The sequence below is a fragment of the Denticeps clupeoides genome, chromosome 9, assembly GCF_900700375.1.
Source record: "Denticeps clupeoides chromosome 9, fDenClu1.1, whole genome shotgun sequence".
Taxonomy (NCBI): Eukaryota; Metazoa; Chordata; class Actinopteri; order Clupeiformes; family Denticipitidae; genus Denticeps; species Denticeps clupeoides.
The window spans coordinates 8,188,640-8,204,817 of NC_041715.1; the positions used below are offsets into that span (position 1 = coordinate 8,188,640).

Genomic DNA, 16,178 nt, shown 5'->3' on the forward strand with positions numbered 1-16,178 from the left:
CCTCTGCATTGCAGACTTTATAGGTCTCACACATTTTATTTTACATTTTTATTATTTACAAAGATTTAAAATATTATTTCTCCCCCATTTACAACGTCAATAGTACAATGTGTCAAATATTAAATGACTCGTGTTGTGGTATTTAGATGTGTTTCAGTCACCAAGAGCCCAACCTGGACTGAGATTTTGAATCTTCAGCATTTCAAAATCTCAAGGTTTAAAAAAAAAAAAAAAAAAAAAAAAGTTGAAACGATCAATTCAGCAGCAGCAACTCTTAATTTTAGTTAAAAGGGCCTGAGAGGATAAACTGCAGACGTTTCGGTGACTACCAACAAAGTGTCTTAAACTCTATCTTAAAACTCTAGAAATAAATAGACCCTTGCATAGACTTACTTTAGAAGTTGAACCAAAAAAGGGGGCTGTGGTCATACTGGAGTTACTGCTTTGACCCCCCCCCCCCCTTCCAATGCTCCTAAGGTGCTCCAATCTTACAATATTTGGTTTAAAACAAAATGTAAATATAATAATGATGATTGTTATCATCCCAGCAGTTGAGCCACTTCTCTTTTGAAAGCATTTGTTGGATGGGACTGGTCCTTACAGCAAAAAACACTTAAAAACCCTGAACTGTGTGTGTTTTACACTTAGCACATCGACATGGGTCACAACAAGATAACAAAACAGAGCTGATTGGATAAAGTGCATCATAAGAGGACAAGCACGCTTACAGTATCACATGCAATCGATACACATGGGGGGGAAATTTTAAAATAATAATAATATCAATAATGAAATGTTTGGCCCGACAGAAGCACAGACCCCCTTGTCTGTAGGAGGTCAAAAGGACTTTAACAGCAGCGAGCGACAGACAGACACACTTCACCGGTCATGAACTCTCGGGATGTCCATACTTTACACATGATCCCCATTGCAGCATATGCTCACGAGAATTTCTAGCATGTTAAAGTTACTCCTTCCTACCGTTTTAAAATCAACAAAGTTTTGTTGATTTATGGCTAAAATAACTACAAATAGGCGCCATTAAGAACAAAATGTGTCACTTGATGGGGAGAGGGAAGAAGAGAGACACACATATAAACTCATAGTAGTCAGTCTTAAAAAGGCTGTGAAGGAACACACACACACACACACACACAGTGAAATAACAGGACCCTTGATTCAGGCCTTTCAGATTAAACCCTAAAATCACCGTTCCAACTGAAACTCTATTCACCATCAGAAAATAAAGAAAAACAAAATTAATAAATAAGAAGGCATGAACTTAAGACATAAGGTCTGCTGAGTCACTCTATTGGCACAAGGTGTGTTTTCCAGTCTGTGCAGAACTGCCTGTGCAGTAATATTTTAACTTCTATCCTGGATGTGTACGGTCATGTAAATAACTAAAAAATTACAGTCAATTTACAGACATAGCTGCAGATTCTGCAGACACTACAAATAAAAAGAAAATGGTAGCCGATATAAGAAATATTGTTATACGGATGCTGTAACACAGTATGAAAAGCTTTTCACATGCCAGACTCATGAAGGCATAAATGTTCAGTAAAGGTCCATACTGGCCTATCATGCTGTACAGTGTTAAATTGAGGACGCCTGGACAAACTGGGGCAGTGACTTTTAGAATCGCAGAAGTTCATGCACCGGTTCACCTAAAGCACCATCCTGCCCCGTTCCACCAACAGCTGCCCTGAAGTGATCTAGGCTTTCCTACGGGACCTGGCCTCCCCAGTCAACATTCCTGGACTGTGACTCTGTTCGAGTGGCAGACAGGTACGAGATGAGGTAGAACGGATGTGTTCATTAAAAGAAAAAAAAAAAAAAAAAAACGACACACCGACCGGGGAACGACAGCCACACACAAAAAGGTGATGAAAGACACATCAGCCTCAAGACAACCACACCAGATGGCCCTTGTCACGAAAAATACCCTGCTTTATACCCCAAAAATATTATTAAAAGACTAAACTTGTCCCTGCAATAAGAAATTAGGTTTTGAGGGAAACGAACAAACAAAAAAAAAAAACATGAATAATTCTGTGCATATAAACATCTGGTCCTAGAGCTGCATACAGGCAACAAACATTCTTGGCTCCATAAATATTCTATGCGAGCAGCACAAAAAAAAAAAAAAAAAAAAAAAAAAAAATCAGTTATTTAATTTAAAAGGAATTGAAGTTTTCAACGCATATTTCACAGAGTGAACAAATGAAAGGAAAAAAAGAAAGAAAAAGATCAGGAAAGAAATGTGTCTTATTGCTGACAGCTTAGAAAAAATAGAGACTATGTGAGAGAACCAAAACTATATATATATATATTAAAAAAAGTTCATAATGACATCCAACCAACAGCATTTTCTTTCCCTTGGTGTGTAATAGAAGATTCATTTTTAACTAAAAATGTCCTCCGTAGACGTGGAATGGTCGGGTTGTGTCAGCAAGGGAAGCAGCTCACGCCTGGACGTTCCAAGACAAGAGCGGCTCCTCATCCAGCAACAGAAGTAAGGTCCATGCTGATTGTTCAATCACGTTAAATGGCCCTCGAAACAGTTTGGTCAGGTGGTTGAGAAGACACTGAGACACTTATTTTGGTGGGACGGCGGGACCCTCCTCCGAGGCGCTACACCTGCGATATGATCTGCATGTTGAAGCTGGGCGAGCGGGACTGCTGGGTGAGCGGCGCGCCGGGTGACAGCAGCGGCTGGGCCTCCTCGGGACGGGCCAGGTGCTCCTCCTGCAGGCTGATGGTGGAGTAGCGGTGGGTTCCGGCTCCGGATCCCCCCCGCGGCGCTCCCAGGCCCCCGCCCTGGCCTCCGTTCAGGCCGACGTTCGTGCAGTCAAATGACTTGCTGGAGGAGGCGCTGGAGGTCCTGACCAGCCTGGGTCCCGAGGGGAAGCTCAGCTGCTTCTTGACTGGGCCGAGCTCGATGGCGTCCAGCGTGATAGCGGGGGGAGACGGGGTCCGTAGACGCTGCTGGGCCTGGGACTTCTCCATCAGCGGCTCTCTCTCCTTTTCCCTCTCTCTGTCGCGGGACAGACGGCTCATTACTCCTTTCCTCACTGCCCCACTGCCACCGCCGCTGCTCTTCTGGCTGCCGCTGCCTCTGGACGCCCCCTTGGTGGCGCTGGGCTGGCTGCTGCTGGAGGCCCCGGAGGAGAAGCCCTCATCGGGGTCATTGATATTAAAGGACTCCTCTCCGCCGCTCATGCCATCAGCATCTGTGCCACAGAGACAGAATCGCGTGCGAGAGTGGGGTGCAGAGGAAGGAAGAGCAAAAAAAATAAATAATAAAATTGTGTTACACAGAGCAAAGCGAAATGAGAGTTGGGTTTTCATAAACAGACCAAAAAAAAAACATGATCTCAATATTTCTATTTTCGTATTTATATGGTGTCATTATTAGGTCAACTTTGTACTGTAATTCATTTTAAAGTACAGAAAATTCATACTTATTAAATTGTAACGATGAGAGAAGAGAGATTACCTTTTCCCAAAGTAATTCATGTCAAGCAGGACATTAATTCACAAATCTAATATAGTGTCAAGTTTTACAATTTGATCACCTCATCAGTCAAGCATAATTTAACCTCGATTTCATCCACTTGAACAGAAAAAAAAAGGTCAGATCTCAGTCTTGTTTTGGTTCATTTGAAGATAAGAGATAACACCGGCAACAGAACATAACTGTCAAACGATTCCTTGATTTCAATGGACTAAATGAACTACTTTGATAAATCAGTCATCAATGAGAGACAGTTCGTCTGGGGGAACTGAATATTCCAAACCACACTTCACAGGAATTAACATTCAATCACACACACTTTAAAATCCTGGTTCAATTCCTGTAAAAAGGGAGGAAGAGAGACACAAGATGAAGTTAAAATTAACTCATTGTTTCAGACATGACAGACAGACACGACAGCATTGTATCGCCACCATGCAGAATTAAACAAGCAAACGCGTTTCTCTGGGTTGCGCTATTCCGCAGGCAGGGGGAGCCCAAATAAAAAAAAAAAGGGCAAAAAAAGGGGCGAGAGAGACAGAGTGAAAGATAGAAGAGGAAAAGCAAAAAAAAAAAAAAAAAAAAAAAAAGGAACCCATGCATATGAGAAGAACACCAGCACATCTGCCCTCCTGACACACTCGTCACTTCTGTCCAAAGTCAGCTGGTAACCACGGAAACCAGCACGACGGCACAGGAGAGCCCTATTCCTACACAGCGGCTGCAGAGCTGTTGCAAATGCATAACTCTGTGTGTGTGTGTGTGTGTGTGTGTGTGTGTGTGTGTGTTTGCGCGTGTTCTGACCTCCAACAGGGATTTGTTTAAATCAGGCTGCTTATCTTTGTAAAATAATTTAGAGGATTTAAAAAAAGCCCTGAACGTTTGCTTTATTACAGTATTATGCACAAGCTGCTTAACAAATGCACCCAAGCACTAAGCTCTCTGCTCTGAAACGTATCCAACACGGACTGACAGGCGAGGAAGATAAGCAGTGCTGGCGTTTAAAGCATTGATTCTGGGATGGGGAAAGGCAAAATTAGACAAATTCTGCATTTAACGTCCTCGTTGGATCTGCAGTGAGCTCGTGTCTGTTTAAAATTGCCTTTGCATGCACATGCGTTGTGACAGTGCAGCCGCAAATCACTGAGCACGCTCCCTAAAATTAAATAAAAATCACTGTACGTGAAGGCATTCAGGAATAAGGGTGAAAACAGTCACCACGTTTTTTTTTTTTTTTGGTTGTTTCATTCCCAACGTCCACTAGGGGCAGCTATGAGACCAAGAATGAACATGCATGCATGAACAAGTACTCAACAGTCACCCTTTTTTGGATGATGCTATGGTCTGACGTTGAGGAGAGCAGGCTCAGTAAGTGACGACCACCACCAACCTGACACAAGGCATGTTAGGGATCAGAGATAGAATGGGGGATCCATGCAGATGTCCCTGACCACATCTCGCCCAAAACCCAGAAAGGACCAGTGACCTTGATCCTGAACAGGTCGATGTATGGAACCCAGGCATTTGGGGAGTTGCATAGCAAGTATCTACTGAGGAAGTTGATGAATTAGCAGAGGTACCCAAAAGGGAACAGGTTGGGGTTAGGGTTGTGGGAGGGGTCCAGAGAAGCCCCTCCCGCTGCCGCCCCTGAACTGAATCTCAGCCTCCGCCTACCCTCGTGTGTGACCGTGAGTATGTCGCTCTGACCCCTCCCTCCACGCTCTGGATGGGCTGCAGGCTCCTGGAAGGCGTGTTGGCTGGGATTGAAGGCGAGGCTCAATTCTGCATCGCTTGAGAAGTCAAAACAATCTGGGATTCAACACAACAGGGGAGACATGGTCCTTAATGGCGGCCCTGGACACACACTTGACAACAGCCGTATCGATGTTCCCTTTATGGTACTGTGCCTCAAAACCACAGCAAACTGCGCTTTGCCACTGCACCAGCACCATCAAAACCAGCAACTGGAACCAATAAGAGACTAAGAGATTTAAAACTGTGTTCCTATGTAAGGTCCAGTTGGAAATCTAACCTATGGTGACCTATAGTGATAACTTCTATATTCTGGTCAACTGAGAGACATTGGTCGGCAGTGAAAAAAAATGTCATTGTTCTTATTATTTACTTTACTTGGCAGACACTTTTATCCAAAGTGACTTACAAGAGGAAGACACCAGCAATTCTTGTTTGATTTCTATAGATTTCAGTTTACAAAACTAAGAGCCCTGATAAGAACTAACTTGTCAGAAAAAGAACAAGCTCGGAAATTAAGTGCTAGACGAAGAATTTTATTTTTTTTGTGCAGTGTATGTGCGTGTGTGTAAGTGTTAGATTCGTCTGAAAAACTTTTTGAACAAATTGGCCTCTATAGCCTCAGTTTCTCCTGATGAACCTACATTACCTGGAAATGTCAGCCCTGTGTGGTCAAACACGGCTTGTGCAACCAGCAACGCGGTGTTGCTGGATCCACCCGTAATACTTTGTGTTTTATGAAATTGGTTCTTAAATCCACAACCTGTTTTTTTTTTTTTCTTTCCTTTTTTGCAGTGGAAAAACACTCAAAGAACAGAGACAGACAGTGAGAGCAGCAAAAACAATGACTGTAAAGCTACTGGTCCCAAAGACGACACAAAAACAATTTGGGATGAGAAAAAAACACACAAAAAAACCTGTAAAAGTTCATGCATTTACGAGAGGTATTTTGATCAAAGCTTTTCGATTTTCCAGAGGAGGTCATAAATTAAAAATCTAACGCCTTTCCTACACCGCCAGACGTTTCCTAAACTAATTTCTTTATGGACCATTGGGCTCCCTGCCACCAGCACATCCTGACACAGTTTCAACATGACAGACTGACCCTGACGCCGCGGGGACCCACTGCGGAGCTTCTTACCCTCTCTTTTCCAGCGGAGCCGGCGGATGGAGGCTGCCGTGATGGCCGAGCGGGAGATGCGGCTCACCGTGGGGGTCACCTCCACCTGAAGGACCTTGCGGCCACGAGAGCAGTCTGGGGCACTTTCTGGCAAGGAGCTCTTCATAGCATTCCCCACCTGGTTTAAAAAATAAATGTAAAAAATGCAATGGTACAGAGATCATAATAATAATCTCAATAACCAAAAACATACAGCATAGGATCCACTAGCAACGTGCAGAGATAGCAATATTTGTATCCATATCAATTTCCATATGAGGCAGCAAAAATATTTGTAAAGTGTTAAATCGGGTTTCTTTTTTTTTTTTTTTTTTTTTGCACGCCTGTTTCCAGCACAGTTAAAAGCAGTCTGTACATTCAATAGATATTTAGTACATCTATAGGTTGTACCTATTCAATAAGCCATTATAACATCATTTGCATATAATCCATTAAAGGCTCTTTCCAGAGCATACTTCCCGAATACAGATGAAACATTTTTCAAAATATTCATTGTTTGTGCTTTTGAATTTGGCTCCTGCTCTACATTCCACATCAATCAATCAAGTAATTAATACAAATTAGTGGATTGAGCCAATTCTTATTTGTGCTTAGGGGGAAAAAATGGTCCTGTCTGTCTCACCAGGAGAGGCTGGGAGTAGAGCTCCAGCTGGGCCCGGTACAGGATGTCCTCCAGGGCCTCCCTGCCCATGTCCCATTCCCCATTGTACCTGCACAGGAGGCAAGCCACGAGAAATAAAAGCCAGAAGACACAGAGAGAAGTAAGGCTGACATTTTGGGTTAATGAACCTAAAAGTGCAAAAGCTTCACTGGGGGGAAAAAATAATAAAGTCTTGTTTTGGATTAAAAGCAAGGCGTTCTAGACATGGAGGCAGCAGAACAATTCCGGGATCTATGTTTCAAACACAGCTAGAAAGCCAAACAATCCAGAGTGTGGGACAATGTGTGGGTTTCCACACAAACAGGAACCCCCCCTTCCCCCCAACTTTGCAAGAATGAAAGGACTTAATCGAAAACACACACAGCATCAATACAACTGAAGACAACATTTGTATAGATTTATCCATTGGAAGGAAAGTGAAGTGATTGTCATTGTGAAACACTGCATCACAGCACACGGTGACACAATGAATGTGTCCTCTGCTTTTAACCATCACCCTTGGTAAGCAGTGGGCAGCCATGACAGGTGCCTGGTGAGCAGTGTGTGGGGACGGTGCTTTGCTCAGTGGCACCTCAGTGGTATGTTGGTGGCTCTTGATACGAAGCAGCAACCATCTGATTACAGGGCCGCGTCCTTAACCGCTAGGCCACCACTGCCCCATATTATTAGCTGTGAAATTCCCACACTCAAGCCTGAAACAGGATCTAAGCTGCTGATGGTACACACTCAGTCTGACTGTCTGAGAAATTAACTGAGAAACTATGTGATCATGCCTGAGATGATCACGTGACTGACGTGAGCCTATAAGCACCTCCCTCTCCCACAGTCAGCAGATTATTACTGACATGTTTTTTCCAAAGGGCATTGATCCACTGGGCGAGCTCTATCTGGACCAATATGGCAGAGGTCTGACCAGAGGAATCGCACAGATTTACAGGAAAGCCGCTGTTTATCAGCACTAATCTGCTTTGCAAAGACTGTTCCCAGAGAAATGAAATCACCTGCTCCCACGATGCCCTCCAAATCTAATGAAAGACCCCCTAATGGAGCGGTGTCCTACGCGTGTCAGAAACAGAAATAGAATGAGACGTCATGTGCCGTTTGCTTTTGAACGTCAGAAGTCGGGACCTTAAATACTCACGTTGCATGATAGACAGCGGTGAGCATCTGCACCATGAACTCGGGATCCAGCATCATGCGGTTGCACGGCTCCCGCCAGCTCTTCTGCTGCTGCCGTGGGAATCCGCACACACACAACCTACAAAAGCAGAGGCCAGGAGAGTCGGTCACGATGCGGTGACTGTGCACCCAGACAGCGGGGTTCCGGCAGGGTGCAGTTGGGGGACCTGGAGGGGTTTCAACTGAGCAAACAATTAGTAGCCAGAGGCAGCCTGACGCATGGTCATAATGAGCCGGGCCTCCAATGCCCCACTGGTGGAGCGGGACATTAGTGGATGAAATGTTGACATGGAAACCGCTCCGAAATAAAAACAGGGGCATGGCTCGCATAATGAGGTGGTTAATCATGGACGGCAGAGGATAAACGCTGTTCTGATTATCTGGTGTGTCGCAACGAGCCCAGAGCAGGCCGACTGGCAGTTGATGCTCACTGATGTGAGTGCAGAGAGAACAGACCCCCACTGAGACGTAGATGGGCAAAGAAAACATTTATCTTTTTAATTCTCCTCACCTTGAACTCATCCTGCAGACGGACTGATAGGACGACTGAGGCATGTAGACTATAGCAGAGTTGTAGCAAAGCATCAGGAAACACAGCACCTCAAACCTGAAACGAGAGAGTCTCAAAGGGTTACAACTTTTAACAATGCATGCAAACGGTTTTCTGCAGGAAAGGCAACACCACACTCCTCGGATAAAAAAACATATCGAATTGTACTGAACGACCTTGAGTGTTCTCAAGGTCGTTCTTCTTTCATCAGTCTCCACAAAATAATTGTGTGCATCCTGCACTTGCATTTAAGTTGTTGTTATTGTGCACAGTTATTATTATGCAGCAGTAATAGTAGAATGTATTATTATGATGTCTTATTACAAACCAGAAGCCGGAAAATAGGTCCTGCCTCCCAAAACCACTATGTGATTTCAACTGTGCTTAAGTATTAGGATGATGACAATGCTATTGATCAAATAATTAAAAAAAAAAAAAAAAAAAAAAAAAGAGAAATGGCAATGGTTAAGTTAGAGGAAGAGGCATTTGAGCCTATGTCCTGGCTGGTAAACAAGGTAGAATGACATCGTGAGAATAGATAAGATCGTATGTTCTTTTATTTCTCTGACGTGAAATAGCCTTTTCTGCCTAACTACAGGTCATGGCTTCTGCTTGTAACTGCAACATTGCTTTCATTATCATGTATATGTTGAACACTAGGGTAGTGTTCTGCATGTTTGCTCTGCAAACAATCGGACAAATTTGCACTTGAATGCCATATTGTCCATTTCGATTTAGGTGTAAGACAAGCCCAAACGCTGTCAAACAGAAGCAATCTGGTTATTTCCACATCAGGAGAGACAGCAGACGGCAGGGATGGAAAACGAGAGCGCGCTGGCTCCGGCACACAGCCTGCAGTAGTGGAAATAATTGACCCTTGGAGGCGGAGGTGAAAGTCACTCCTAAATATCCTGTCAGAAAGCAGGACCAGACCGAACTTTAAAAGTGATTTGCAGCTGGAGGAGTGAAAAAAAAATTAGATAAATGCTGCAATTCTCTGAATGTATATACGTGTGTGGACTGTAGCATCTATCAGCTGATTTACACTGTAGAAGTTTGTTTACCTGTTCTGAGCGGTGAAGGTCTCTCTCTGAGGATGCAGGTCGCTGTACACCACCCTAATCAGGTCGTGCTGGCTGAGGGCGCCTTCAGTCAGAGCCATGGAGCCGAGACTGGAAGGCTGATTTGAAAAACACATACAATCATTTGTGCACTGAAGCTTAAACAGTGCAATAGTGTAGCAGAATGAAATCTAGAAAGAATGGACAGAAAATGTTATCTTTAGTCTTTGTGAGACTAAAAAAAAAAAAAAAGTTAAATAAACAAATTTGCAAGTATGTTTTTTTGTTTGTATCATATTCGATACTAAGGGGAATAACTTTGCCTTCATCATAATGCTCTACAGTGGGAGTCCAATTCCTATCTTCCACTTCCTCATCTGCCTGTACAAGACCCTCTGTGTCACTCAAACTGCCATCAAGCAAAACATCTTCAGTAGTAAACTTCAGTTAAGCCATCTATAAATTGTCATTCACATAGATATTTATGAATTGTACGTTGAATTATTTGTTGTAAATATCACATCATCAATACACTGTGAAAAACATCTGTGAATAACTTCCAGAAAAAAAGGGATTTACCACTAAATCTCCCAGACAACCATCAGATAGTATACAAAGGGGATTAAGTTTATATCTCATGGTATCTCACACACTGCTCCCCATGACACCTTTCATGGCTGCCCCTAAAAATGGTGATTCGTTAAATGTACAAACAGTGCAATAGTGTAGCAGAAGGCAGTGGTGGCCTATGGTTGCCGGATTAAATCCCGATCCAGCAAGGTGCCACTGAGCAAAGCACCTTCCCGAACCACTGCTCCCCGGGTGCCTGTCATAGCTGCCCACTGCTCACCAAGGCTGGTTGTTTAAAAGCCTTTCGTTGTATCACCGTGTGCTGTGCAGTGTATCACAATGACAATCACTTTCACTTTCAGTGTATCACAATAATAACAACAATCACTTTCCCTTGTGATGTTTTTCTGTGAGAGCTGCCAATTAGGGCTTATCTTTTTCACTCAAGTTCCTATTCTTGGGAATAACAAATAATTTCACACCAACAAAATCTATCCTTTCCCAGATGAAAATAACTAGCAAGCAGTTCTTTGTTGTAAGACATACTTGATGTGACTTTAGCGAATACCCGCAACACTCTACATCTATTACATGGTTTAGGTCATGTTCTAAATCTGGTCTTTAATAAACAGGACTGAAGCACTACTTTAAATTGAAGTGTTAATCTGAACATAAAAAAGCAGCTTCTGCACAAAGTAAGATTTCTTAGACTGATAATTCATTTTTTAAAAAATGTATTATTTCCTCTTGGTTTTTGTGTTAAGATATCCAGCAGTGACTAGTTGTATTCAAGCACCTCTCCAGCATAAAGATGGGAGTCTCGCTTATTTGGAACGTTACACAAAATCAATTTCCCCGCTTAACAGAAAACCTTTCGGTGGAATTCAAGTGTGGCGTCTGAGCCGCTGCCTTGTTTCTCCTTTATTAAACCCCGTGTACAGGACTGTTATTACTCTGGGTACTCTTCAGGCAGCTCCCAAATGACAAGCTAATTAGCTTTGACCTGTGCTTAACTGCAGTGAAAGTCAGCTGCGCCTGTTTGTGTTGCTGGGTTTCACTGCAGCAATTCAGGCTGGAGAAAGAGAAAGAGATGAGGCCAAAAGAAAATGAATGGAATTCAGATCTCCAGTTACAAAAACAGCTATAGTTGACAAAAAAAAAAAGAGAAAAAATAATATTCATTTATTTTCTTAAAAAAAAAAAAAAAAAAAAAAAAAAAAAAAAAAAAAACCCACAAAACTCAAGAATCTGTAAGAACTGTTATTCAACATCACTTTTATAAAATCACTTTCCCATTCATAGATTAATCAGAGTTCTGGACTAAAACCAAAATTCTCTAATCCATGACCGGTAACGGTTGATACAAGTACCAACCATTTAAATTAATTTTATACCATTAATTGAAGTATTGAGTACTCGTTACTTGAAGTATTGAAGTAGAATGAGTTTAGTCAATTCAGTCATGTTGCACACATTTAGAAATATGAATAGGCACAATAAAATAAAATGATAGCATGATGATTAATCAGAATTGTGAAAATATTTGGCCCAACTCTACTGGATGAAGAGATTCTGCTGTCTAAAAATCTGACTGTGGCCAGCAAGACGTCTTCCCCAAAATGGCTCTTGGGGTCATTGCCGTGATTACGGAGGGTTGTTCACCCTGAACGAGAGACAGGGACGTATGCTAATGGATGCCTGATTTGTAGTCGGTCCTTGTGACGTGTTGCGCTGGTACAGCTGCCTGCAGCCCCATAGTTAACCCGCCATGACACTGCGGGGAGAGGAGCCTTCAAGCCTGTAATTACGGCCATAAATCCCCATCTGAAATCTCTCTCAGCCTCCCGCAACAAGGGCTCGTCCACTACAGCGTAGTGCTATAAATCTCGGACATGTCTGGCTAAAACTGGACTTCATAAAATGCAAAAAACAATCATGTAACAAGCAAATTTTAATGACTAACATTATCACTTTATTTTAGATCAATTTAAAGCTGACGTCAGTTCTTACCTCGTGATACACAGATGGTTTGGACAGTGACGGTATTGTGAATGACAACAGCTTGCCGTTTCCATCCTTGTCCACAATTTCCTGCAACACAACACACGTACTTCACACTGGGCCACACAGAGAGAGGGAGAGGGCAAGAGAGAGTGTAACTTGTAATCCAGACTTTCTAGACTTCAACTGAAAACAATCCATCTTTCTTTTTTGCCTCACTCCTCATTCACCTAGACAGGCAGAATTTATTATCAGGTTCTCTGGATCTCCTGGAAGATCTGCAATCATTCAAGAAAGGCAATGTGACATCAACTGTGTTGCTTCTCACAACGTTCTGCTGAACTCTGGCTAATATGGTCCAAAATAAATTACACACCATACAAAAGACAACCTGGCAATGCTGGCAGCTCATGTGATTTTGGACCAAATCCTCATAGAGACGTCACTCATTGTCTCTCCCTAAGTAACTTTAATTACTAAGTCAATTGAGTTTCCCTGAGCATGAAAGCAGTTTAAATTCGCACCTCGTGTACTTTTCACCACACACATAGAATAAGTATGCGGAGCCCTTCTCCTCAGATTACAGCATTGGTTTTTAAAGACCTCAAGCTCGAGCATTACTCCTCGTCTGTACGTCAGCTAATTGTTATGTAAAGTAATATAATATATTTACACTGTGTACGTGACCTTTCTTTTTGTTTGGATCTGAATATCTGGTTCATGTTGCTATACCAACAATGGAAAGCAATGCTGGTGGTTTGAACAGCCTGTTAGACCTGCCCTGAGGCAATATTAACCTTCTAAATACACAATACAACAAGCTGCTACAGAGTCCTGACTGGGGAATTAAGAGAAAGGCCGATTTGTCAACGCATTGTTTTCAAAAGCTCAAGTTGAAAAGTCCTTTTATTTATACTCTCTTTTTTGCAAATGATTGGCTACATGACAGAAGGTGGTCGGACACCTCAACACCTTAAAATGGGTGAAACCTGCCTCACATGAAACTGAACCTGTTGCGTGCAACAGTAATTCAGTAAACTGGGGCAAACCGTCTGCCACAGGGACCTGGCCAGTATGGATTATTTTACTCCAAAGCAGACTAAATAAAACGAAGCAACAACCACAGATGTTTTTTTTTTTTTTTTTAAATACTATGATAATTATTATAATAGGTGAAGATGACATTATCAATGACCTGTCGACTATTTATTAATTGATAAGTCAACCTGAAAAAGTTTTCAATTCCCTATTTCTGACAGTCACATATGGGTGACGAATGACAGGAAACCTGTCCATCACCCAGTTTTCTTCAACTGGTCAACCCATCTGTTGATCTACCAACTCATTGCATAATGATCCAGAGACCCACCAAGTTGTACATTCCCAGCAGCAGGGCCTCGATGCAGCCGTTGCTCTGTCGGTCCCTGCTGCCGATGATGCGCAGGTATACCCACACCAGCTCGGGCAGGAACTGCAGGGTGAAGCGTCGCAGTCCCTCCTCTGAGCTGCGGTACAGCTCGAATAGCTGGTGGCACACTGGTTCCAGCAGCTGGGGACAGAGGAGCAATCCAATCAATCCATTGGACATTATTTACACGACACCTTTTGTGCAAAAAGCAATGCAAGGTCAAACCGTACAACCAAAATGCATGTCTCTGTCTGAATTAATATTATAAAAACAATAACACAAGTGGAGGAATCTCCTTCATGGAAGAGCGTGGCATTATTAATGCCTTAGGACAAGGAGTGTCTGGCTGGGGCCGATGATGTAAGTCTCTTCAGCAGACACTGGAGCTGGAGAGCAGAGATACCGCCACCCTGTGATTTAAGGGTCTTTGGTATCAGCACGGCAGGCCTCCCTTCGTCAGAGCGGACGTCCACACGTCCAGACAGCAGGAAAGGGAGGCAGAGATGTGGAAGATGGGAGAACTGAATATATTAGACAGCAAAAGGCTATATCTGAAACAGTGAGGTTCTAATGGTGGAAGAAATGAGATGATCAGCTTCATTTCAAATTGTATGTTAAATATTGCATTGGTTCAAACACAAAAAACAAGAAAAGCTGTATAGTGGGGAGGAACTGCTGTTGACATGCATTTCAGCAGCTTGGACATAAGAGGGTTGTGGCTTTAAGAGATCAACTGGCACCTTCAGCAAAACATGAATCTGCGAGAGCAGAGTGTCGGTCTCGGGCTGATAGGAGTGTTCGAGGCATTGCAGTGTTGATGTTATCCCACGTCACTGCTGAATCGAGAGTTCCACGAGCTAAAAATATCCAGCAGCTGTCTTGTGCTCCAAAAACAGAAAACCGATGAAAGGATAGAAGATGGCCAGCACCAATTGTACATTGTAACAGCTGGGCTATTTATTCGCTAATCCAGTCTATAATAAAGTATGCAAATATATTACATGCACACACACACACACACGTCTTTTGTAGGTTAAGAGAGATGAGAAAGGGGAGCTATAACAGGAACGTTATTATAGAAAATCAAAGAGCAGTTTTGGCAGAGGTCAGATCCTCTATGCTGGCACACCCTGAACACAGTCAGCGAGCCCCACGCCCAGAGCGTCTCTTTAACTAACCCGGCGTTATTGAGCCTGGCAACGGAATTGGGTCTTCTGCCTCATTGATCACCAGCCATACTAGCAATGTCATGGTTCAGAGGCCACGCCCGCACCGGCTCTCCAAGCCAGTAATAGGATGCCCACTGGAGCTCGCGGAACTTTGAATTAAGGGAGACCTGTGATTAAACCTCAACAGAAGGGAATATTCCAAAACACTTCTGCTGGAAAATGCCTCTGAAGGGTGTTTGTACCTCATCTGCATACTACACTATGTATCACACTTCCACTTGTCCAAGCTAGTTCACAAAGCGCAGGAAGTGCAAGAACGTTTAATTGTCAGCTCTATAAATTTAACTATTGGGTACATCACTTAAAAGTAAAAATGTTTCTATTCAACATATAGGCAGGTAGTGCTTAATGAATGTTAAAAAAAAAATCCTGTTGTTGTGTTTAATTTGTTTAACAAATGACAGTAAGCCATCTTTTGGCACATTGCATTAGTAGACCAGACAATTCCAAAAGTCACATAATAATAATAAAGACTAATCTACACATTCATCCAAATAAACTGTATCAAAAAAAAAAAAAAAAAAAAAAAAAAAAAAAAGACCTGTATGGAAATTTGAGGAAAAATAGAAGCAAATCATTGGAGTTATTCATGCTTTTTAGTAGATCAGTTTCCAGAGCCACAAAGGCTGATGGGAAGATTTATTCCCCTAAGGTCAGATGAAATTCACTTGATATTCAGCTCTCGAGGGCCAGAAGCTTTTTTTGTGCTCTGAGGCGCTACGCTGAGACAGGTCTGGGGACAGTTTTCTGACACTTTCTCCCCACTGTTGCACAGGGAGGTCATAAAAGCCTGACCCCACAAAAGAAACCAGTCAATCATCCCTGGTCCCCATGAGCATCGGCAGTCAAGCGAGCATAAAGCAATTCCTCCTTACATGATTTTGGCCGGCTTTGATGGCCATCAGGGCCCTCTGTTCACCCACCTCATTGTGGGGGTCCTGGATAACCCTGTAGAGCGATGCCACCAGGGTCTTCTTCTGCTGGAGGCTGCCGGCGTAGGTGGGGATCTGGTTTTCCGGTAAGGTCTAAGAGAGAAGACATATCAATTAATTTTTTTTTTAGCGAAA

The 16,178-nt window shown here is 42.8% G+C and overlaps 1 protein-coding gene across 3 annotated transcripts in view; it reads right to left on the bottom strand.

Annotated features, from left to right (window-relative positions):
- Nucleotides 1-2,174: 2,174 nt before the first annotated feature.
- Nucleotides 2,175-16,178, bottom strand: part of LOC114797328 (protein FAM126B-like) — a 29,630-nt gene continuing 15,626 nt past the window's right edge. For 2 of the 3 annotated variants that reach the window (XM_028992170.1, XM_028992169.1), the window contains exons 4-13: nt 16,035-16,136; nt 13,844-14,023; nt 12,484-12,564; nt 9,907-10,022; nt 8,804-8,899; nt 8,255-8,371; nt 7,075-7,162; nt 6,414-6,570; nt 5,195-5,329; nt 2,175-3,236 (exon numbers count right to left, since the gene is read on the bottom strand). In XM_028992170.1, coding sequence (XP_028848003.1) covers nt 2,638-3,236; nt 5,195-5,329; nt 6,414-6,570; nt 7,075-7,162; nt 8,255-8,371; nt 8,804-8,899; nt 9,907-10,022; nt 12,484-12,564; nt 13,844-14,023; nt 16,035-16,136 — 1,671 coding nt within the window. In that variant the 3' untranslated portion in view covers nt 2,175-2,637. The remainder of the gene's footprint in view (nt 3,237-5,194; nt 5,330-6,413; nt 6,571-7,074; nt 7,163-8,254; nt 8,372-8,803; nt 8,900-9,906; nt 10,023-12,483; nt 12,565-13,843; nt 14,024-16,034; nt 16,137-16,178) is intronic. The other variant, XM_028992171.1, reaches the window with a different exon arrangement.